General features: G+C 33.4%; 1 protein-coding gene across 6 annotated transcripts in view; it reads left to right on the top strand.

Moving 5' to 3' along the window:
- CCDC88A (coiled-coil domain containing 88A) overlaps positions 1 to 26,110 on the top strand; it is a 90,878-nt gene that overhangs the window by 55,502 nt on the left and 9,266 nt on the right. For 4 of the 6 annotated variants that reach the window (XM_081156653.1, XM_081156652.1, XM_081156649.1 and 1 more), the window contains 14 exons: positions 417 to 1,487; positions 2,842 to 2,969; positions 4,820 to 4,961; positions 8,097 to 8,261; positions 11,330 to 11,491; positions 12,746 to 13,023; positions 13,246 to 13,389; positions 15,040 to 15,226; positions 16,715 to 16,860; positions 20,099 to 20,191; positions 20,320 to 20,534; positions 24,120 to 24,203; positions 25,215 to 25,418; positions 25,995 to 26,066. In XM_081156653.1, the coding sequence (XP_081012779.1) occupies positions 417 to 1,487; positions 2,842 to 2,969; positions 4,820 to 4,961; positions 8,097 to 8,261; positions 11,330 to 11,491; positions 12,746 to 13,023; positions 13,246 to 13,389; positions 15,040 to 15,226; positions 16,715 to 16,860; positions 20,099 to 20,191; positions 20,320 to 20,534; positions 24,120 to 24,203; positions 25,215 to 25,418; positions 25,995 to 26,066 (3,091 nt within the window). The remainder of the gene's footprint in view (positions 1 to 416; positions 1,488 to 2,841; positions 2,970 to 4,819; positions 4,962 to 8,096; positions 8,262 to 11,329; positions 11,492 to 12,745; positions 13,024 to 13,245; positions 13,390 to 15,039; positions 15,227 to 16,714; positions 16,861 to 20,098; positions 20,192 to 20,319; positions 20,535 to 24,119; positions 24,204 to 25,214; positions 25,419 to 25,994; positions 26,067 to 26,110) is intronic. The other 2 variants (XM_081156654.1, XM_081156650.1) reach the window with 1 other exon arrangement.

The raw sequence follows: 26,110 nt of genomic DNA, 5'->3' as shown, positions 1-26,110 counted from the left end.
AAGACATGAACTTTCATGACCTGGCAGTACACATTAACAGTGCTTTCTCAGTAAGAAAGATAGACAGGCATGATAGCACCCTTTTATGTTCTGAGTTCCCTGTTAGTTTTTAGAAGGGAATAATTTAAAATATTTAGTTCTTGCCCAGCTGGTGTTGCTCAGTGGTTGAGTGTCGACCCTTGAACCAGGAGATCACAGTTCGATTGTCAGTCAGGGCACATGCGTGGGTTGCAGGCTCAGTGTCAAGTAGGTGGTGTGTAGGAGGGAGCCAATCAATGACTCTCTCATCATCGATGCTTCTCTCTCTGAAATCAATAAAAAATACATATAAAAAATAAATTAAAAATAATAAAATAGAAAGTATTTAGTTCTTGCTCAATTAAGTTTCTAATTTTCTCCTTTATTTTTTAAATTAGATTAAAATATTGGAACAGGAAAATGAACATCTGAATCAAACTGTGTCTTCCTTAAGGCAGCGCTCCCAGATAAGTGCTGAAGCAAGGGTGAAAGACATTGAAAAGGAAAATAAAATTCTCCATGAATCTATCAAAGAAACAAGTAGCAAGCTAAGCAAGATTGAATTTGAAAAAAGACAAATTAGAAAAGAATTAGAACATTATAAAGAAAAAGGAGAACGAGCAGAAGAACTTGAAAACGAGTTGCATCATCTCGAAAAGGAAAATGAATTGTTACAGAAAAAGATAACTAATTTAAAAATTACTTGTGAAAAAATTGAGGCCTTAGAACAAGAAAATTCAGAGCTAGAAAGAGAAAATAGGAAATTTAAAAAAAGATTAGATAGCTTTAAAAACCTTACTTTTCAGTTAGAATCCCTAGAGAAAGAGAATTCCCAACTTGATGAGGAAAACTTAGAACTGCGAAGGAACGTGGAATCTTTGAAGTGTGCAAGCATGAAAATGGCTCAGCTACAACTGGAAAATAAAGAACTGGAAAGTGAAAAAGAGCAGCTTAAGAAGGGCTTAGAGCTTATGAAAGCATCTTTCAAGAAAACAGAACGCTTAGAAGTTAGCTACCAGGGCTTAGATACAGAAAACCAAAGGCTGCAGAAGGCTCTGGAGAACAGCAATAAAAAAATTCAGCAGTTAGAGAGCGAACTACAAGACTTGGAAATGGAAAATCAGACATTGCAGAAAAACCTAGAAGAGTTAAAAATATCTAGCAAAAGACTAGAACAGCTAGAAAAAGAAAATAAATCACTGGAGCAGGAGACTTGTCAACTGGAAAAGGATAAGAAGCAGCTGGAGAAGGAAAATAAGAGACTCCGACAGCAAGCGGAAATTAAAGATACCACGCTAGAGGAAAATAATGTGAAAATTGGAAATCTGGAGAAAGAAAACAAAGCTCTCTTCAAAGAGATTGGTATTTATAAAGAATCTTGCACTCGTCTGAAAGAATTAGAGAAGGAAAATAAGGAGCTTGTAAAAAGAGCAACTATTGATATAAAAACTTTGGTTACATTACGGGAGGTGAGTATAAAGTTTAAGGCAATATTTTTTATAGTTTTAACTCAAGGCTGCTTTAAGTTTTATTGGCACCCATCAGTAATTTGCATCATCTGCTTCTGGCTCTAACGTAGAATTTTAGAATTAGAACTAGAAACAGTTTAAAATTAGAACTAGTTTTCAAGTTTCGTACTTTTGTTAAACTAATAAGTACATGTAAATTGTATTTTTAAGATACTTTACTAATAAAGTTTCCATATACATCTGGCCTGTTACATTATAATTTTACTTCAAAATGTTAAAATATTTGACCAAGACTCTTCCTGGATGCTAACTATAGTGGGAAGCATGATAAGCTAGTCTTTATCAAATTCTAACTGTGTGCCAAGTACTAGACTAAGGACCTCATAAGTTGTATTTACATATTTTTATATAATTTTATGACCAATTCTTTATAGGTATTATCTCCATTGGATTGAAAAACAGGTTCAGAGACATTAAGTAATTTACTCAGGATTGACAGAGTTAATAAATGGCAAAGTTGGATTGCTAGATTCAGATCAAGATCTTTCAGACACCAAAGCCCCAGGAATTTTGACCTCTAAGCTGGAAAATGCAAATCAGGTTGAACTTAAAGGCCAACATTGAACAATTTGGTAGTTGCTTGGTTTTATGTGTTGAGAAGAAGTTTGAAATTTATAAGAGTAGGCTGGCAACAGGTCTTATGAAGCATGGTTGGTGTAGATCAGGAGATAATGTGCTTGGCTCTTTTTTGCTATTCCTATGCTATACTATATATGATAGCCCTTTAAGTTCAATTCAGAAGTATCTTCGTTAGCATCCTGGTAGTAAGTCACATTGGGAAATCTGCATTTCTGCTAAAGAGGCATTGAGGGGGACCATTATGAGCCATTCATTTTTTTCTTTCTGTTCTACAGTCTTACAGACAGGAATAACAGGTTCTTTGTGCCTGCTCCTCTCAGAATTCCCCCTAGCTCTTCAGGTCCATAGCCTCTTCCACTGGGGGAGAGAGGCCTGTGGGAGAAGTATGTATATAGGAAGAAACACGCACGAAAGTTCTAGCTTATTATTGAACAGTGAATGGATATGTGTGTTTTTCCCACAGCTCTCAAATATAAGGTAGAGAGTCGGTAGTTTCTCCTTTTAGTTTTAGACACTAAAGGGATAAAAAGAAGTATTAGCCAGAAAAGGACAACTATTCTGTTTGGACTACGTGAGGAAAAGTTCAACAGCATTTCTGTCTTTCCTACTTGGAATTACATGTATTCATGGATGGTGGTAGTTAGAATCTTGGCTGAATTTCTTAGATGTTATGTTCTTGACACTTTTGTGAGTTTTGCATTCTTTTTAAAATAAGGATTTGGTGAGTGAAAAATTGAAAACTCAACAAATGAATAATGATCTTGAAAAATTAACCCATGAGCTTGAGAAGATAGGGTTGAATAAAGAGCGACTCTTACATGATGAGCAAAGTACTGATGACAGGTGAGTATTAAGTTTATTTCCCAAACAGTTGAAATTATTTTTTGTTTTTGCTCAAATATTGGTTCTTTCCTATACTAGGAATACATTTATGTATTTTATTTTACTGTTTCTGGTTCCTTTCTTCCCTTAGAGAAAGTTCTATAGGAAAAAAAAAGTGCCCTGGCTAGTGTGGCTCAGTTGGTTGAGCATTAACCCACACACCAAGAGGTCACCAGTTTGATTCCCAGTCAGGGCATGTGCCTGGGTTTTGGGCTCAACCCCAGCAGGTGGCAGCCAATCAATGGTTCTCTCTCATCAATGTTTCCCTCTCTTCCTTCCTCTCTCTCTCTCTCTAAAATCAATAAAAACATTTTTTTAAAAAGTAAAAACATCGGAGAAAGACAGCCTAATATTGCTCTAAGAAAAAAATGCTAAAATGTTATATGAATACAGTTTCATAATAGGAAAACAGGATGCCACTTAGGTAGTAGAAAAGCCAAGGCTGTAATTGCCTGTGAAAATAGAGTGAGACAAACCCCTCTCTGCTGAAATATGCAGTCAATTTAAGCAAATTATTTTTTATTTGAATCATGTGCTTAAATGCCTCAATTTTTTTCATTTATTTTTGTGTGCCAAAATGTGGACTTAAAGAGAAATGGAAGAAAAATATGAAACAAAGCAAAATATATTAAGAAGCAATTAAGGTGTAAAAATAAGGTAGAAAACTAAGGCTTGACAAATTGAATAAAAAATTAACATATATCATTTAATTTTCAGAATGACCAGTTTGAAAGAAAATTTCTATTCATGGTAATTACAGTCTATAAAACAGTTTATCAGACTTTCAAGTAATCTACTATTTAGCATCTAGTCAGCCATATGATTCCAGCTAGAAGTATATATTAAGAATATTGATTTATGTAGGCTAGATTTTAATGCATTGGCATTTTTGTAATTAGTTAATTTATATCATTTACCCACTATTACTTCTATTAAATATTTTTATTCTATATCAAATAAATGTATGTAGAAAAAAATAATGCTGATTATATGGGATTTGTTTATCTAATCTTGAGAAACTTAAAGTTAATAGAACAGGTTGATACTTTAAAGGTTGTTCTATAATAACAAATAGAGGTAATTTGAGGCATTTATTCTAGCAGTCAATCCAAGCAGCCATAATTGAATTAATTATACAGGTATTTAACGAGAAAAAACTATTTTTGAGTTAAACAGATAGTCAAGGACTAATTTAGTTGACTGTCTTTTAGTATACATACTGAATAGCATCAAAACAAAAACTAAGTTAAGAATAATATAATTATTCATGAACACATTGTTCAAAAAGATAACTAAAATACTGACATTCATATCTATCTGCCTCTTTGTCACCAGTGTCTTGTGTCTTTAGTATATCACTCTCTTTTTAGACTATTCTGCAGGTACTTTAGACCCTGAAGACAAAGTCTTCAGTGATTTTCAAGTCTTAACTATTAATATGTTCTTGTATAAATGCTTTTCACTTAATAGTATACACAAATGTTTGATAATGTAATAAATCCTTCACTTCCTATAGAGTCTATTTTTATAAAACTAAAAGAAATATAATGCCTTTTTTGAGCATTAATTTTTGCTTTTGACAACTTACGCTGTAATCTGAAGCTCTGTTTACTTAGTGATTTTTATTTCTTCATTACCAGGAATAGTTTAAAAGGGGGAGACTGAAGCAGTAAGAGGAGGATAATTTAATTTGCTACTTTAAAGAATTTTAAGGTCTGTTTATGGCGTTAGTATCTGTGGTCATAAATTATCTTTAAAAATAATTTCTTGACCTCCCATAACAAACTTTTACTATTTTTATACTTGGATAGTAGGTACAAACTTTTGGAATCAAAATTAGAATCCACTCTAAAGAAGTCCCTTGAAATAAAAGAGGAAAAAATTGCTACTTTAGAAGCTCGATTAGAGGAATCCACAAATTATAACCAGCAATTGCGCCAAGAACTTAAAACAGTAAGTAATTCCCTTGGAAAGGATTTTAATTGTTAAATATTTGGAAGGAAAATTGTGAAGTACAAAATAAAAATGTAATATTTTATTAATATTTTGTGTGTTTTTTCTTAAAATTGAGAGTGTTCTTAAATAGATCTTTGCTGTGTAGTTTATGACAAACTGTATTTTGTCTATACGCTGTAATTTACTCAGTCCTGTTTCATGTGTGTATGTCCCCGATGCTGTTAGGAACATATCAGAATTGTGGGAGTGGGGTGGGGAAAAGGCAGGCTTATTTCGTGGGTCAAAGCTCTCAGTGTGATACTGACACTTCACTTTGACACCCTTTTCCTATTGAGAATCCAGGTAAAAGTTTGATAGGAAACATACGGGTGTGAGATTACCAAGTAGAGGGAAATCATATGTGGTATTAAAAGCACATGATTTCATAAATTTGAGGGTGTTTTTTCTAGATCTATTTTCTTGTGATATTTAGAATTATTCAGTGAATTAAACAAGGTGAAGGCAAGTTGTCTTTTTCCTACACGAATAAATTGAAAATGAAGGGACTTGCCCTATATTGGGTTAATATAATACAAGACTGGAAGAAAAGTGCTCCCAGGAATGGTTTTATAGTCCACTTAGTCTTCAAACTTACAAGATTACTATAGGCCACATTTAAAACCATTTCATTCAGAACACTATAGGAAATACAAGTAGATAGCAGGGCACTGTCGGGTGTTTCTCACATGGTTGTCTGAGAATCATCTTCCCACCCGATGACAATTAAGTGCAAATGAGATTCATATTGGGTGAGTGTTGGAGCTGCCCTGGCTTTAAGACTTTATGCTCCACAGCAGTCATCTCTTGCAACAACTTCAGAGGTATAGCTTTAAGATCTCCACAATAGATATTACCAATTTTAAGAGTTGCTGCACTCAGAGAAGTTCAGAGATATGGCTTCCTATTTGGTATTTATAGTTCTCTCAGTCCAAATGCAATTTACCAATCAGGGGTCGTATTTCCCATAAGCAAACCTGCCTGGTAACATAGAACATTCTAGTTTTGTCAGGTTTCTAGAGAAACTTAACGAAAGATGAATTTCTCATGCAGAAAGGAAAAAGGTTTTGTTCCCCATTTGCTCTTACTATCATTGCTGGTATTTGTCTCAGACATTAATGTGGAACAAGTATTGTTACAGAAGAAATTCTAGAACTTTGTTTAGTTATTGGAAAGGATTATCCAAAAAATAAGGTAAAATTTGGTGCCAGATTTCATTAACCTTTATTTCCTGAAAATGTTTTACCCCATTGAGCTACATTGTAATAACTACATTACAAGTAAAGTCACCTCATGAAGCTACTCAGCTAGAAAGTAAGTGGGTTTGGATATGGGTTGGTATATACGTATTTCTATCCTAAAAGGTAGAGATTTAAAATTCCATCATTATCTTTTACTTGCAGCCATTTTGGCATAACTACTATTGGACTAGCTTCCTGCCAAGAACATGTATTCAGCTGGAATTATACTGTTCTAACTTTTAGTACTATACATGAAGAGGTATATCACTTGAAGATAGACTATGGAAGTTAAATGTGAATAGTATGAGGCCTAAAGTAATGACTAAAGTAGCATGACAAAGAGGTATGGCTGCTATGCCAGCAAAAGAAATAAAATAGAATTATAAAAAATCCAAAAGAAGGCAGAAAAATAAAAAAGGTGGAGCAAAGTACAGATTAGGCAAATAGAAAACAAATAGCAAGATGGCAAGTTTAAATCAAACCATATCAATAATCACATTAAATATAAAAGTTCTAAAACCCCAGGTAAAAGAGATTAATGGATTAGATAAAAAGGCAATACCTACCTATGTGCTGCCTCCAAGAAATCTTAATGAAAAATGATATTTTATTTTCTGTGTGAACATAAATTAGAGATTGTGATTAATGATACATAAGGTAAAGGAACTATTTTTGAAACTTAGTTGTTAGAACAGTGGTCTAAAAATAAGAAGCACTGAGTTTTATTCCCGGTTCTTCTTAATAATATCATGTGTCTATAACCTTTCTAAGCCTAGGGGGGGAAAAGACCCTGTGGGAAATTATTATAAAATGGGAGACCGGAAATGATGTCACCCTTGTACGTTATTAGGGTGTTAAAAGTAAGGGGGGGAAAACCTGGAAAGATCAGGATCCCAGAACACCTGTTAGATCACTTGCCAACCTTTAAATTACATTCTATCTTGGCATCTTTTTCCTTTAGTCTCACATCATTATTTTCTAACTCAATAGTAACAAATTTTATCGTTGAGTTATAAGCTTTCTTAAGGTTTACATTAAATGTTGAATTATTTTAAATGTTTGTCCTTGCCTTAATAGAAAGTTTGGGTTTAGAAATTTATGATAAATGACTCCTAGGATTAACTAGTGATTCAGGACAAGTATAACAATCATCATTCAAATTGAAGAGAGCTATTAAGTTAATCAGCAATTTAGTAATGTAAGAGGACCATGATGTTAGTTTTGAGTTGGCTCTCTTAAAGTAGGATTTGGTCATACCAGAAAACCTTGGATTGCTCACTCTTTATAAAATAAGTTATAAAATCTCTTTATAAATATACGTGATAGATCAAGGTCTGAATAAAGAAATTGTTAATTTATTTAACACAGCTCATTCTGGGCAACATATCTTCATAAAAGAGCAGACATATATAGATACTTCCTCAATTTTAATTTAGATTTCTTTTTAAGAGGAATTATTACATGTGCCAAATCTTTATTTGTTCTTTACATGGGGATCTCTGAAATCTCTAAATCAGCTATCGATGTAGCTCTAAAAACAGTTCTCAGTATTTAGCAACACTCCTTGGTCTTCAGCAACATTTTCATCATAAACAATAATATATGAAATTACAGAATATATTGTAGGAGCATGGCACATTAAAAGGGTATATTTAATATTTCTAAGAGGAAAGGATTTGTATTTTACAAAGCATAAATTGTGATTATGCTAATAATGAAAACTACATATTATTTATCATATTTTTAAATAAAGTGCTTCTTACATTTACCAGACCAGTACAGAGTCAAATTAATTTGTAAGAAATAGAACTGGGGTGACTTTTTTCCCCATTAAATATTTTAAATACAATTTTAGGTGAAAAAGAATTATGAAGCCCTTAAACAGAGACAAGATGAGGAAAGGATGGTACAGAGCCCTCCTTCAGCTTCTGGTGAAGATAGCAAATGGGAGCGAGAAAGTCAAGAAACAACCAGAGAGCTTCTGAAAGTTAAAGACAGATTAATTGAAGTAGAAAGAAATGTAAGTATTTTTAAATTTTTAGTAGGGATAATGATTTTTAGAAATAATCTATAACTCAGTAAAGACTGAAGAACTTATAATTTACGTTTCTTCATCACCCTCACATGGGTCCATCTGCAACCTTTGTCAACTCTATCTTGAAAATTAACCCAAACCCATTTACTTCTCTCCATCTTTGATGCTACCTCACTAGCCCATCATCTCTTATCTGGACTATTAAAATATCCTCCTAACTGTCCTGGCCTCTTCCATTCCTGGCCCAATCTAACCCATTCTCAATGCAGTAGTCAAAATTATTTTTTAAAACATAATCAAAATCATGTCACTTTTGTACTTAAAATCTTCAGTAGCTTCCCGTTTTAATTGGAGTAAAATCCAGATTCTTTGCTGTGTCCTGTAAGATCCTTCCTGACATTGCCCCACCTGACCACATACCATACCACTCTTCTACCCACTCTGTTTATTAATCTGGGTATAATAGTATCTTTTAGTATCTGGAAATGTAAAACAGTGCCTGGCACACAATAACTAAATTAGTTCTAGTCATAGTGGCATTTTTCTGCTTGTTCCTACCCCAGGCCTTTCTGTTCGCCTCCCCTACTGGGAACACTGGCTGGCTTCCTCAGAAATTCATGTCTCATGTCGCATGTCTCTTGTAAGATGTCTTCCCTGACCCCTTTCCTCAGTAAAGAAGTGACCCCTAGCCTAAACCCTTCTTCACTATCACACCACTGCCTTATTTAGCTTCTTCATAGCACTTTTCACTTACGAAATTACATTTTTTAATTCATTGATCCTTTGTTTATTGAAAAAAAGCTCCTTGAAAGCAGGTACCTTGTCTTCCTTTTTCACCACTGTGCCCTCAGTATGTAGAATAATGCCTGGTAGATAGCAGACACTTAGTAAATATTTGCTGAATGAGTCCAGTAAATGTTTGACAATAAACAATAATTAAATTCAACAAGCATCCTACAAAGATGAAAAGCTTTAGGAACTTGGATGCTAACAAGTAAAATAGTTGTGGTTGTTAATTGTTTTTTAAATATAACATTAAATGCTTTAAGCCATAAATTCAAAGATTAATCACTTACACCATTGAGTCCTACTTTCTCATCCAAAAATAATTACTATAAACATCTTTCCCAGAAAAATGTTTGTGATTTATCTATGTATAGAAGTGTATTTCTTTTACAAATTTATACCTGGTAGAATCATACTATACAATATTCTAATTTACATTTTTCAATTATGTTATCTTGGATATCTCTCTGTTTTATTTTGTTTTATTTTTTAAAAATATATCTTTATTGATTTCAGAGAGAGGAAAGGAGAGGGAGAGAGAGAGATAGAAACATCAATGATAGAGTCATTGATCAAGCCCACAACCTGGGCATGTGCCTTGACTGGGAATCGAATCCTGATCGCCTGGATCCCAGGTTGACGCTCATGCCGCTGAGCCATGCCTGGCCGGGCTGTACCTCTGTCATTTAGATTAATAATTACATGCCAGACAATTTGGCTGGCATACAAAGTTCTGTAAGCTAAATCTCTTTCCCGTTGACTTCCTTTATAAATTTCCATTGGGAACAAATGTCACTTGGTTGTCATATTTTAGCCATTGGATGGCTAACCCTATATCAGATGGGTAATTTTTTGTGTATTAGCCTGTATATTTGCTAACCACATACTTTCCTATTTTAAATTTTTTCTGCTCTGAGATAGCCTTTCTACTCTCAGCCATCTCTTCTATTCCTTACAGACTACAGGAATTTTTCTTATATGTAGGATCACTCACTAGAGCTTGTATATTTTGGTTTCTGTAGAGCTGAACTACAATAGTACTTAACACATGTAAGTGAAAAATGATTTACCTCTTTGGTGTGTCAAGATGGTATAGAAATACATCAGTATTCTATATTTTTTTTCATTATACACTTTTTTTCATTTTTATTTGAACAAATGAACAAAAGAAGTCCAGTATCAAAAGCTATCTTGAAGCAATTTGCTTCCTCAGCGTTGATTTTTATGGTATAATATATGGGTTAAATACTGAATTGTCTTTTATACAGTGACATGTAGTATATATAACATGAAACTCTGTAAAGTGAATGTTATCTTTGCCTCCTAAATGTAGATATGATAAAAGTGATTTGTTGGGATTCAGTTGTAACTTTTTGTGCACGTTGAAATTATATACAAATCTAACCTTTTGGTATATTAAAGTTTTTTATTTTGGTTTTTTAGAAGATTCTTTGTTTATAATTTTTGATGCTATTTTTATTTATGAAATGTTATTTAGAAACAATCTTGAAAATATAATATTCGTGACAAACATTTTAATATCTAAACATTAAATGTAAAGATCTATGATTGCTCAGTAATCAGCTGTTTAACTGTAAAACTGAAATATCGCCATAAGTACTGGAAAAATTGAAAACCGTATGTTTTGTTTGGATTTGCTCTAGAAGTCCTATAGATGAAATAGAGTTTTAGTGAGTGTTTTATACCATGAAAAGAATTATTAAAGAAAATATGTACTATCTGTTAAGTCTGTTCACTAAAATTTTTAAACAGATGGTTAAGATTGTTTTTACTTCCCTTCCAAATATTTGTGTTTATAAAATACTTAATTTTTGCTGCTATCCTTGTGGCCACCACTTATCCATCTATATTTGCCTTTGGGCAATTAGAAAAGGAGCACTCCATTGACTAGAAACAGCCCCGCTCATTTTGGATACACTGGGCACTTTTGAGCAGTGTAAAAACTGTACAACTGACAATCACATTCTAGTTTCTTGTGTTAGTTAATGTATTTAGAATGGAGTATTTTATTTTTCAGACATCATAAAGCAGACAGACACAGTAGTCTATTAAGGTTTTATGAGTATTGCTTTCTTTTTCTTAAATAGCTGTTTACAATTTGGGATGGGGGAAATATTTTCTTTTTTAAGATTACGATTGTTTTGGACTATAATGGTAATAAGTACTTGTACAAAGTTTCAGTATCTTTCAAACAGAAATAGTTTGATATTGCTTTCATTTTTAATATGTGTGTTTTCTTTATTAAGAATGCTACACTGCAAGCAGAGAAGCAAGCGCTGAAAACGCAACTGAAGCAACTTGAGACACAGAACAGTAATTTGCAGGCTCAGATTCTTGCACTTCAGAGGCAGACAGTGTCATTACAAGAGCAGAATACTACCCTTCAAACACAGAATGCCAAGCTTCAGGTTGTAATGTAATATTTGGGGCATATGCAACCAAAGTCTTGAATTTTGCTATTAAAATAAGGATGACTAGACATGGTAACATTGTTTTTTAGTGCGCAAATGTAATAATTAATTGAAGATAAATTAAAGCATATTTATCTGGTGCTGCACCAAACTTAGAGACATCAGCATCTTTAAAATATCAGAGCCTCTAAATAGTAATTAAAAGTTCACTCAGCAAATATAAAGAAAATAAACATAATTTTATTTTTATTTACTTTATGGCCTTTCACCATAAACAAGGTTATTATAATTAACTGTGTAGAAACCTTTGCTTTAGAGCAGGAGTGGGGAACTTTTTTTCTGCCAGGGGCTATTTGGATATTTATGACATCATTCTCTGGCCATTCAAAATTATGAACTTAAAAATTAGCCTGCTATATTTGGTCAAACATTTAATTAACTCACCTGTAATGTGTTGGCTGGAACTGCTTCTGTTTAGTGAGGCCTTGGCAGGGCCAGACCAAATGATTTCGCAGGCTGTATACAACCTGAGGGCCCGACGTTCCCCACCCCTGCTTTAGAGTATGGTTGCAGCATACCATTCCGTGTTTCATTTTTGTAGCTTTCTTATCATAAGTTATTGGAAAAGAACCCAGCATTAAAATTTAGTCTTCAGACTTGTCCTTAGTTCAAAGGATCCATCTTGTACTTTACACTGCCAGTGTTTTTTCAAAATACAGCGATCAGATGGGAGATGTGTAACTCTCTGGAAACCTCTTAAAGAGCAGAAGAAAACAAGCTCCCTCTCTGATTGTAAAAGTTATTTTTTTCTGTGACTCTTTTACAAATGATAATTTAATTTAGACTCAAGAAAATTTCCAGTCATGTTTTCACAAGTAATTTTTCAGTTCTATTAACTCTCAACATCTAGAAAATGATACTAGCATTTCAAATGCTATACTTTTTCATGAGTGGAATACAAATAGTTGCTAATCATCTTCATTTAAAATAATTCAACCTAAAACATATATATGACAGATCTCATAGTATACATTATATATATATATGTCATAACACCTACCAAAAATCCAAATTAATTGGTAACTTTGTTCTTTGGAACACTAAAATCCAAATTTTATCAGTATACTGTGCATATATCTGCTTTGATTTACTTAGAGCTTTTTAAGGTTAATGCAATCTTTTTTATTTTTTAAAAAAAAGAACAACATAAGCTATTTTTCTTATTTCTGATAACAGTACGCATTCTTACAGGTTGAAAATTCCACACTTAATTCCCAAAGTACTTCTCTTATGAACCAGAATGCACAACTCCTAATCCAGCAGTCTTCCTTAGAAAATGAAAATGAATCTGTAATCAAAGAACGAGAAGACCTGAAATCTCTCTATGATTCTCTGATCAAAGATCATGAGAAACTGGAACTTCTTCATGAACGGCAGGCTTCCGAGTATGAATGTCTCATTGCTAAACATGGAACTCTCAAGTCTGCCCACAAAAATCTTGAGGCGGAACATAAAGATCTTGAAGATCGGTAATTTATTACATTTTCTGTGTTTTTAATTTAAAACCAGTTTCCTTTGGGTAATAAAATAAATGTTGTATTAAACAGATCTAAGAGATTATATAGGAAATTTATATAAACTTACATGTTTTGTGACACCGACATATAATAAATTACTCTTGTTTTTTCATTCCAAAATGTTTTTCCCTCTAAGGATAAATTATAAACCAAATAACTAACTTTTTTTTCCAGTTATAATCAGTTACTAAAACAGAAAGGACAATTGGAAGATTTGGAAAAAACACTGAAAGTAGAACAGGAAAAAATGCTACTTGAAAACAAAAACCATGAGACTATAGCTGCAGAATACAAGAAACTTTGTGGTGAAAATGATAGGTAATAAATATTTATATATTTTAGTTTTGTATTATCATTCATTACATCCAAAGTGTATACTACCCCTTTGCATCTGTAACTTGGAATTTTTTAAAAAGACCTCAGCAATAAGTAAATTACTAACAAAATCATGCAGCTAGTTATAGAATGGCTCAGACAAAAACCTAGATCTGAAAGAGCTGTTTCACCAAAACAAGATATTTATGGAGACTTGTCTGAAGAACTGTAGTTTATCCATTCCTCTAAATAACCTAAGTTTTAATCTTATTTAATGCCAAACCAAGAAAGTTTCTTCTATGGACTAAGTTGTCATGGCCTTTTTAGAATTGTGTTCACTGAATTGTGTTTTGGTGTTGATGTTCTTAGCTTTGACGGACAATGTAAAAATCCCTCTTGAAGAGTTCGGTTTAGCATTTCCCATAGAGATGAGATTTAAGGACGTAGTATATCTCTTTATATCCCATCCTCCATGAAGCATTCGTGGGAAAATCTTTGATTTCCGTAGGTGTTGATATACCGTGAGGCCGTCTGTGTGTCCCAGTGAGGTTTAACTGGGTGTTACTCACGGCATGCAAACGTTCACTCATGGATTCGACCTGTTTATGGAGCATATACTTGTTCTATATTTCTGGTCTTGCCATTTTATTTTTTTACCAAGTCTTGATTTTTTAAAAGTATTATTTTATTATTTATAATTCTTGTAAGCCTACTCAGTTTCTTCAGGGAATGAGTTGAAGTAAATTATGAGAAGTTCTGAAAAAGTGCATCCTGAGCAAACGTTTGTTTTATTTGGCTGCCTCCTCCTCTTGTGAGCTTCCGATCTTAATGCCATAAGATAAAAGGTGGTAAACTACAGCCAGCTCATTAGGCCAGATCTAGCATGCAGACTGTTTCGGTACAGCCCCCAAACTAAGAGCAATTTTTACATTTTAAATGGTTGGGAAAACAGAAAGGAAGAGCTTTGCTGTAGACTGCATGTGGCCCACAAAGCCTGAGGTATTTTGTTTACTCCCTGGCCCTTTACAGAAAAAGTTTGCTGATCACTGCCCTTAGAGATCAGTGGACCTTGTTCTGAAGGTTTAATTGTGAAAAGAAAAAGAAAATGATATACTTTGACTTTTACCAAAAAAAAAAAATTTATCAATAATTAGGGACTGCATATATATGGATAATTTGCTACAACTGCAGAAATCTCAGTAACTGAAATTTGATTTAAGCCTGAACATCTCAGTTATCTGACAGCAGATTGATGGACTATCATTTCCCATATTGGATTGATTAATTCTTTTGATGTGATTTTTCTTGAATTTTTTTTGTTGAATTTTAGAATCTTTAAATTATCTATGAAATCAAAACTGGATTGGTCATTTTCTCTTTTGTCTTTTAATCTAAATATTTTGCATATCTTTACATCTTCAACATATTTAAATACTGAAAGATTTTATTTCAAGGGAAAAAAGTACTTAATTTTTTAAAAATCTAGTTTTTAAAAATAGAAACTGGTTCTTGATCAGTTTAGTAACTGGCAAAAGAATTCTTTATATTCTAAGTATTTCTGAATGTGATTTATAGCATTTTCACATTGTGTAAATGACAATGAAAGCTTTTAAGAGAATCTGATTCTATTTCTATTATGATTTCTAATTATAGGTTGAATCATACATATAATCAGCTTTTAAAAGAGACTGAAGTTTTACAAACTGACCATAAAAACTTGAAAAGTCTTCTAAATAATTCCAAACTGGAACAAACAAGATTAGAAGCTGAATTTTCAAAGCTAAAGGAACAATACCAGCAGTTGGACATTACATCTACCAAGCTAAATAACCAGTGTGAGGTGAGCTGTAAAAAGTTTAATCACTGTGTCCCTTTAGGCATCCAGTCACATATAAAAACTAAACAGTAGTAGTATAACGACCAGCAGTATATATTTAGTGGGGTGTTTCTAAAAGAATTGGTCAGAGATCGTTGAAATTCACAAGTAATTCAGAAAAACTTCCTTTATTATTAATTTCAGGGGTTTTTTTTTTTACTATTAGTTTAAACTTGTATGTTCAGATATTTTGAAAATTGTAAAAATCATGTCCCATTTAATGAAAAAATGTTACTGACCACCTGATATTAAACCAAAGAAGTAAAAATCTCTCCCCTTGTGGAGTTTATATTCTGGTGGAAGGAAACAGACAATAAATATAACAAGTGAAATATATAGTGTTTCAGTGTTTTGTTATATATGTCTGTGTAGCAGATTACCCCAAAACTTAGTAGTATAAAACAAGCATTTATTATGCTCACAGATTTCTGTGGGTTGGAATTTGTACATGTACAGAGAAGAGACCCAGTTTGCCTCTGCTCCACTTGCAGCTGGGCCTTCAGCTGCAAGATTGAAAGGCTGAGTGCATGTTGGTGGTTGATGCTGCCTATCAGCTGGAGGTATCAGTTTCCTCTCCATGTGGTCTCTACCCATGGGCTGTTTTGGGCTTTCTCACAACATAGTGAGAACCAGACAAAAGCCATCTCTGTTTTAACGATCAAGCCTTATGAGTCTGTAAGTCAGTTGAGCAGATGTGCTGATACATGAATTGCTGTGTAGACCAGTATCAGTTGATCTTAGCAGTACTTGCTCCTGCATCTGCAGGTAGTTGGCTGGCATGTGCTCTGAGGGCTGGCTGGTTCTAGGGTGGCCCCACTAGCATACTTCACTGATTACTCATCCTCTAGCAGGATTCCCAGAGACTGAGCGGAGGCACATAAGGCCTCCTGAGGCCTGGGCTTGAAACTGTCACACCATCACTTTGACTCCTTCTCCTTGTTGGGGGAAGAATGAGGTTTATTAAGTATCTATTTCATGCCATAGGCATAACACCAGGTACTTTACATCTGTTATTTAGTCTTTGCAAAAATCTTGCAGGATGGGAATTATTATCCTCATTTTATAGATGAGGTCATTGAAGCTCAGAGAATTAACTAACTTGTCCATGTTTCATAGCTACGTAAACAGAAGGCCAGAGATTTGAATCTAGCTTTCAGACTATAAGGTAAACAATTTTGAAGAAAGCAGTGTTTTTGGAACTGGATAAGTTATTTATGTTAAACCCAGTGTTTATGAGAACTATGAAAATATATATATGCACAGCACATAACCCAATTCTTTGGCTGTCATTATTACCAAACTAATCACTCACATTCTGGTAAAAATGTGACCATCTAATTGTTCAAATAGCAAGGGACATAAGTCTGAAGTGCTCTATTTTTCAGATGTTTTGGGTGATTGATGTTATATGTAAAAGTTGATATTTTAAAAAATAACTTTGTGTTTGAACAGTTGCTAAGTCAACTTAAAGGAAATTTAGAAGAAGAAAATCGACATCTACTAGATCAAATTCAGACATTAATGCTGCAGAACAGAACACTGTTGGAGCAGAATATGGAAAGCAAGGATCTTTTTCATGTTGAGCAAAGACAGTACATGTAGGTACCAAATAATTTTGCACTCTGAAATATTACACATGATTTTATCATTGCAATTTCTGGTGACAGAGAAAACTCTACTTTTTTCCTTTTTCAACATCATTATTTCAACATATATTTTTTTGAGTACTTATGTTTCAGGCTGTATGCTAGTAACCAGAAATACTAACATGAAAACATGGGTACTGCTCTTAAAGAACTAGTAATATTAAGTGAGAAATACAAATAATTGCCATAATGGAGATATGCACAGGAGGCCATAGAAATATAGCATCCTTAGTCTGGGAGAGGCAAGGTTGACTTTCCAAACTTGATTGAGCTGAGACTTAGGGGTTCAGTAGGAGTTCACCTGAGGAGGCATACAAGGCCAATACAGCAGCAGTTGTGAAACACAGCAGTGTGAGGAAAGTGTGTTATGGCATGCTATAGAATCTAAAAAGTAATTTTTCTTGTTGGAGCAAAATTGAGGAAGGAGGAGCAACAGAGAAGGGGATAAACTTTCATACAGGAGCAACTTCTCAAAGGTATTTCTGTGCCATACAAAGGAGTCTCTGAAAAATTTGAACAAGGGAGTAATATGATCAGGTCTGCAATTAAAAAAACCCCACCACTGATGGCACTTTAGAGTATGGATTGGAGATTCTGAGAATAGAGACAAGAAATAAGTTTTAGGAAAGCTGGTGTAATAATCTAGTGAAAAATAATTCACAAGCAGTGGTATTTGAGATGAAATACGAGAGAGATGTGAGAAATAGAATTGACAGAGCTTAATGAGTGCTAAGTTGTGTCTCCATTGAGAGAGGAGGAATCTGGTAAAATCAGCATTTTGCCTGGGCAGCTCAGTGTGTAGTCTGTATTACACCACGATCTACCTTTACTAAATTCTTATCTTCCTCTTGTCACTAGATGAGAAGCACCACAGTATAATAGAAGCACAGATGTTGAAATCAGCTCCTGAAATTCAAATCCCAATTCTTCCAATCACTAGTTATGTGACCATAGACTAGTTACTTCATTTCTTTGATCATTGGTTTCTTTTTCTCCAAAATATAGATATAATACCTACTTCTAGGATTATCCTAAGGAGTAAGTGAAATAATGTCATGATGTACATGATGGCAAGCCAGGGTATATATGAAACCAGGATACATTATACATTTTTTGAAGCATTAATTTTATTATAAAATTTGGGGCAGGGAACATTATATTCATACACATGGAGCAAAGGCAGAGTTTGCATGAATTTTTAATATCAATGCAAAACCTCAAAGAAATTTCACATTTGCGGCTGGCCACTTTGGACTACACCTTCAGTCCTTTCAGGGGTATGTATACCTTTACTCTCTGACATAAGAGGTATTTTATTTTAAGCAGCGAGTATATCTAAAGCTCTTGGTATTTGAGTTTCCTGTCTGTTAAGCAGAGGCATTATCCAAAGCTTATCTTAGTATTCTGACCCTTGGTGACTAATTCATGTCCAGGGTTTCAGTGATTTTACCTATATTTTTGACTTCAAAATTAGTATCCTGACTTATCAAATTTAAGTTAAAATATCCATCTTGCATGTCAGACATTTCTGCCTGAATGCTTGTGCCCCATTGTCCTAGCAGGAGTGACAAAGAACAGGTAGTACTGAGAATTTGGAGTTTCCTGATATTACTTCAACATGAAAAAGGGGGAAAGAATTGGGAGGTTTAGGCCTTCTGCTATTTGTGCTGTGGTATAACTTTTGGCAACTTCTGTTCGTAAAGCATCTTCTTCCATATACTCTCAAAACAGTTTCCTTCAGTTCCCACTACCCTAATTTAACCTTACCTCTCAACTAGACTACCCATTAGCCTTCTGAATGCTTTCTTTACCTCCATCTTTTCTGGCATATCCTTTCTATCATTGAGTTAAGGTACCTAAAGCAAACATTTTATAATGTCACTTTATAATGAAACCTTCAATAATTGTGGTTTCTTCGTGAGCAAAATCTTAACCCAAAACTCCCTCACTACTTCCCCTCAGCTAAACTGCCTAATTCACTTTTCTTGTCTTTCCTTTTCAGTCTATCCAATGTGGCTCTGTTCTTCAGGAGGCTTTTCTTTTCTTTCTTTCTTTTTTTAATCTTCACCTGAAGACATTTTCATTTTTAGAGAGAGGGAGGGAAGAGGGAAGGAGAGAGAGAAAGAGAAAGGTAGAGAGAAACATCGATGTGAGAGAGAAATATTGATCAGTTGCCTCCCATACGAGCTCTGACCTGGGCCAGGGATCGAACCGGCAACCTAGGTATGTGCCCTGACCAGGAATAGAACCCACAACGTTTTGGTGTTACTGGATGACACTCCTCCCAACCTAGTCACACCAGCTAGGGCCATGAGGCTTTTCTTTGGTTATCTGAGATAGAAATATTTTCTCTTTTATAAGTTCCTGTTGTACTCCCATTGTACTTTTATTTTGGCACTGCTATTACCTTGGATTATAATAGACATTTACGTATTTATCTTTACTATTATATTGTAAGCAGAACTGGGCTACTTATTAGTCATCTTTATATCACCTCATGCCTTCCTCATTGTAAGTGACAGTTTTTTAGAGTTTATTTTACTTTTACTTTAGTCTATGATCTGTGATTTTTCCCTATATAATATATACTACCAAGAACAAAAAAGTGAGACTGAGATGTGGTGAAACTGGTATATTCATATATTGCTGAAGGCAGGAAATAATTCTCTACAGGTAACTTAAGTCTAAATAATTCTGCTATAAAGGAAAACATCTGTTTGCATAGAGATGTGGTTGCAAGATTATTATATTTGTAATTGTAAGCAAACTGTTCATTTTATTTTTTTATCTATATAAGTTATAATCACCCTTCCTTCCACAAGTGATCTAAAAATAGGGGAAAAATAAATGTTGATATAATGTTTTTTTAATAGCTGTAAAAAGATGTTAAGAGAATTCCTTTGTCATGATAGGATTGTATCATGGAAAAAATTTTTCAAACAAACCCTATTGAAGAATTGAAACTTTAAATCCTACATCCTTTTATTTAAGTAAGTTGTAAATTTAAAAGGAGAAACTTGGGAAAAAAATCCATTGTTACTACCTAATAAATTCTTAGTTTTCAACTATGGTATTTGTATTTGTTCATGTTTTGGAGAGAAGTTAGATCATAGTCACAGAATAACTTAATAATATCATTTATAACTATACAAAATATGCATGTCCTAAAATTTAATTTTTATTTTTATAGTGATAAGTTAAATGAATTAAGACGACAAAAGGAGAAATTAGAAGAGAAAATTATGGATCAGTACAAATTTTATGAGCCATCTCCTCCAAGAAGGTACTGTTAACCAAATTTTACTCATTTTTATTCTGAAAAAAGAAAGTTATATTTTAAACTTGCAATTTTGTGAAGGATTTATATGTTGAATTTTAGACTGATAAGAACTTTTTAAATTATTCTGTCAGGAGAGGCAACTGGATTACTTTAAAAATGAGAAAATTGATAAAGTCTAAGAAGGATATTAATCGGGAGCGTCAGAAATCTCTAACATTAACACCTACCCGCTCAGACTCCGGTGAAGGATTTCTTCAACTCCCGCATCAAGATAGTCAAGATAGTTCTTCAGTAGGTTCAAACTCTTTAGAAGATGGCCAAACTTTGGGGACCAAGAAGAGCAGCAGTGAGTGCTTAAACTCTTTAAACATTTGTGATGTCTAGTATTGTTTTAGAATACTCTCTAAAAATTTTTTAAAAATAACTTCAACAGTCCTTTTAGATAATAGTCTAATTAACACATTTCTTTTTAACTCCATACAATTATAAAATTCATTGCATACTACAATAATGCATAACCACATGATTTTCTATATTGTGTGTTTAAAGATATCCCATACACAGAACACCATCATTTGGCCAGGGAGGTAATACAGTATAGAAAGAACATTGAAATAAGAGCCAGAATACCTCTGCCTTTTGCTAGTTCTGTTAATATGAACAGGCATTTCACCTTTGTGTTTTACTTAACAGGGTGATTATGAGGAGCAAGTGAGAAATATTTACAAGAGCTCATTTTCATAATTATAACAAAGTAGAATAATAAGGCATTTTATAATAAAGTTTTACTTATATTCTGCTATTAAATTGGAACAAAGTTACAGTGGGCAAAGCAAAGAAATAGGTATGAATTTGAAGAAAATGCTATTCAAAGATTTAGAAACAATTGAAGGTTATGAAAATTATTGAGGGGGAGTGCTTGATATAAGGGATTGATTAAAATAGGTGAGGAGATATGAATTTGTGTATAAACTTGTGATTTAATGTTTTTAATTACAAATACATAATAATTTCACATCATAACGTGCTCTATATAATTCATAATCTCTTAATTTCATTACTAGTGTGCTTAGCTAAACAGCAAGAGCAAAGTAAAAGCCTAAAGAAGTGTATTTTAAGAGGAAGAAAAGAATCCAATCCTAGGCCCATAGAAGATGTCCAAGAAGTTGACTGTCAGTGTTCCTATAAAATATGTGAACAGTATACTATGAATCCACTCACTTTATCACCAGAGTCATTACATTTTAAAAACAGATTTATATATATATATATATATACATATACATACACACACACACACACACATATTTCACTATTATTCTTTTGAAGTAAATAGCAGACTAAAACAGCTACTACTTCCCCTAGGAGTAGACACTCCATATGGACAACTGTCAAAAAACTATAGACAGTGTTTTGTCCTCGGGAATTATCTCTGAAAAGGCAGTATTTTCAGGTGTAGGAGATTAGACATTCATTATAGGCTATATTTCAGAATGCAACTTCAATACCTTAGCAAATAGAACCCATAGCAACAAATCATATACATACATATGTACATATTCATACATACATGTGTGTATATACATATGTGTATTTATATAGTAGGCTCAAGAAATTTGTTTAATTCTGTATCCTCCCATAAGATTATTGTTACATTGGTCTCTTGCTACCTAGTCTTATCAGCCAAATCTGCATGAAACTTCTGAGTACTGTTGTAGAGAGATCAAGTTTTCCTTAAAATGTTTCCAGATAATTTAATAATTTAATTTTATCTCTATCTTTAGGTATAAAATATCTGACATTTTATTAAATGAGAAATGGTAGTGGGTATAGTTAATTTTTTAAATTACAGTATGGTTTGGGAAAAGAATGTTGTGTATCTAAAAACTAATTGCCATAAGAAAGATCACATTCTGCCACTGGCAAACTTGAAACTCCTTTTGTCCTGTCCCTTTGGAAGAGTGTCTGGGCTGTCAATAAAGCAGTCTTTGGAAAACAGTTGAAAACAGAAAAAGAAAGTATCTAAACAAGACAGCATATGCATACTGCAACCACTCAACTTTGTTTTAGCTAAGTGTCCATTTTTACATTGCTTTCAGTTCATTTCTTTTTAATCATTGAAAGTACTTTTATATAAAGCTAGAAAAGAAATAGGTAAAATTAAAAGCTTTTAAATGAATCATGACTATTCTTAATGGCAATCAAATATGTAAATTAAAAAGCTGTATATACATTGCATTCTCCTTAAGAATGATTCTTGACAGTTTGTCAGAAGAACTTTGATTATTTACAAGACAATGGGAAACCCTGAGAAAGAGCATAGTTATTAAAGCTGTGCACAATATGTTTTTAAGTCTTTATGCAAGTTGTTTCCCTAGCACCTGAATTGTAGTTTCAAAATGGTGTAACATTTTTTGTATTTATTTATTTAAAAAAAAATTTTAATCCTCACCCGAGGATGTTTTGTTTTAATTGATTTTTAGACAGAGAGAGAGGAAGGAGGGAGGGGGAACATTGATGTGAGAGAGAAACATCAATCGATTACCTCCCCGCACATGCCCCAACTGGGGATCAAACCCATGACCTCTTTGTTTGTGGGATGATGCTCCAACCAACTGAGCCACCCAGCTAGGACTTTTTGTATTTAAATTTTATTAAAATGTAGTTTAAGAAAGTTAGTGACTCTAGTGAACATTTTTTATTTTTGTGCTAATGACTTCTACTGTAGTTATAACCCTCATTTTCATTCACAAAATTTTTTTGCATAGGGTTATCTTTTATATTTTTTAATAATCTAACTGCAAAAGCCCTTCAAAATATCTAAAAATGTAATATATACTTATTTTTTTGGTTATTTTTGCTTGCTTTAGGATGCCTTTGTATCTTTTAGCCTTATGAGGACTTAGTACTAGCACTTATTACTACTGTCAAAATACTCTCTTTTTTCCCCTTTCCCCAGACAACTTTTTGTAAAATGAAATTTAATGTAATTGCTCATTTCATCTTTTGAAAGACTGTTCAAAAGAATATATTTTTCCATGGCGCTACTAAATAATGCACCAGAATTCAGTTTAAACCAAGAAGCAATTCTCTATTTCTTAAAGTTTAAGAAAGTATTGAAAATTTTTAATGAAAGTTTTAGAAGCTTCTTTAGATTGTTTTAAAAATCCCCTGGGCACTCTAGTTTTTGGTGATATGTATTACTAAAATATTCTTATGTGCATTTGCCTAAATTACTTTTTCTGTAAAGCCTTATAATTTAAAAAATTAAAGAAAATAGAGGATTGAAAAGCCTTGTACATTTTTATCACATATACTCTGTGGCCCACCAATATCCCTAATTTTATAACTTTTTAAAATATCTATATATATATCTTTATTGATTTCAGAGAGAGGAAAGGAGAGAGGGAGGGAGAAACATCGATGATGAGAGAGTCGTCATTGATTGGCTGCCTCCTGCCAGCCCCCGACTGGGGATCGAGCTCCCAACCTGGGCATGTGCCCTGACCTGGAATCGAACTGCGATCTCCTGGATCCTAGGTCAATGCTCAACTGCTGAGCCACGGCCGGCCAGGCAATAGCCCTAATTTTAAAGGTAGACATTTACAACTTAACTAGGACAATTGTTCCATAAGTAATTGTAACCAGTTCCTGTATTTATAGGACTTTAGCTAATCCAAGCTTTCAAAGTATATGTTCCTCATCATTGTCTTCAGTGCTTTTCCAAGTATTTTAAAGTATCAGAGTGCTTATTTCATATTTCATTATCACTCAGCAGCACGAGAATAGTAGCTTTAATATAGCATACATAAGCTGAAACTCAGACATTCATTTCTGTCCTTAATTTCAACATTTAACTCCCATCTGTTCTTCTCCCTTTTTTCTGTTTCATTTTTCTGTTTCTGTTTTTCCTCATGCTCTGACATTAAAGTGGTTGCACTGAAAAGACTGCCCTTTTTGAGGAACAGACCGAAGGATAAAGACAAAATGAAGGCCTGCTACCGTCGTTCCATGTGTAAGACTTTATGACAGTTCAGCTTCTTTCAGTTGACTACATTGGCTTCCATTACTAATTTTCACTAACGTTTCTCTGGACTGTGCCGATTTTCTTATTTTACAAAGTGCAGTCTTCCTCTAATACAAGGAGCTGGGAGAGGTTTTTTTTCCAAAACTGGCACTGAATTAGCATTATATGTATGTTCACTGATACATACATATACATGTATATGTTTAGTCGTACATGTAATAATACACTTGTAAATTTCCAGTGGTTTCTAAAAGTTGGCAGAAAAAAACTAATTTTTTATGCCATTAGAGATTTTTTTCCCAAAGAAATTTACTTAAAATATAACAAAACATTTAGCATTAGGAATTTATTTCCTTAATTTACTCTAGATTAAATAAATAAATAAATAAATAAAATGGCCTGTAACCCTTAAAAATGTTTGTCATTCTTTATATAATAATACTCTGGTTTCCTTTTTTTAAAAAAGTGGAATGGGTAATTACATAATCACATTAAATGTCTGTCACTTTGACTATCGTCTCTTTCAGGTTTTTATCGAATGGTATACTTATTTGATTGATTAAATGAATAATTTCTTCAGTAACCTGCTCTGACCAAGGACTCTTTATCATTTTCAATAATGATGCTATATAAGAACTGCTCTCCATCTTACCTTTTTCATTCCATTTTTGTCACCACAAAACCACATTGTGAAGGCTGCTAATTATATTGCATATCACTGCACAAAAGCATGGCAGTTGTACAGAGTAAAATTCCTTTTCCTGTCTTTAAAGGGGGTAGAGATGGGATAAAATATTTACTGAAATTTATCAGCCTTTGGCCTATTCATTTCATCCAGCTGAATGCATGTCATAATTTGAGTTACCTTGTGGTTATAGTTTTTGATTTTCACTTGCGTTAATCTTTAGGAAAACTCCCCCAGATCATTTATAATACAAAAGAGAAATAAGAGCAAAAACATTAACCATGCTGATTCATTTGCTTTCATTTGCATCCCAGCCATGAATGACCTGGTGCAGTCCATGGTCCTAGCAGGAGGACAGTGGACAGGTAGTACTGAGAATTTGGAGGTTCCTGATGATATTTCAACGGGTAAAAGGAGGAAAGAATTGGGAGCTATGGCCTTCTCTACTACAGCTATCAACTTTTCAACTGTCAACTCTTCTACAGGCTTCAGATCCAAGCAGTTGGTTAATAATAAAGGTATAGGCCGTCTGCTATTTGCACTGTTGTGGAACTGTTGGCAACAGGAATTTTAATTTGACTTTCCCATGTGTACTTTTTTTGACAGCAACAACCTGAAATAATTATCAAAACAATCTGGCTTTGATTTGAGGGAATTTTCAAATCATTTCAAAAAAGTTAAGACATACAAATAACTAAAATTTTTCCTAGGTCTTTGATAGTAAGTAGCTAATGAACTAACAAGAAAAGTAAAAGTAAAGTGAGAGAAAAGGAGAATGATAAGAACTTTAAAAAAACACACCAAAAAAACCTGAAAATAATACAACTTCAAACAGAGAAAACCATGTAGAACAACCGAGGCTCTTGCTTTGCTTTGCAGGGTCACGGACACTGTTTCATTGGCGAGTAAACTCTCATCAGAGCTTATTCTGTTTCTTACTCCCAGTTCCAGTTTTTGATTGAGTCTGTGAAATATGTTAAATCGAGATGTATTATGTGATTGAAAAAGAATTTCCATATTCTGAGTAAATAAAATTTTATAATGGGTTTTTTTGTTAAGAAATACTTTTATATCCATTTTGCTATCTTATGTAGATGCTACATCCTTTGAAGATATAAGTCCACAAGGTATTAGTGATGATTCTAGTACGGGATCAAGAGTTCATGGTAAGATATGAACTTTATTTAGAGAGTACGTGTTACATATAGAA

The sequence above is a fragment of the Miniopterus schreibersii genome, assembly GCF_964146895.1.
Source record: "Miniopterus schreibersii genome assembly, chromosome: 13".
Lineage (NCBI taxonomy): Eukaryota > Metazoa > Chordata > Mammalia > Chiroptera > Miniopteridae > Miniopterus > Miniopterus schreibersii.
This window is presented reverse-complemented; position numbering and strand designations above follow the sequence as displayed.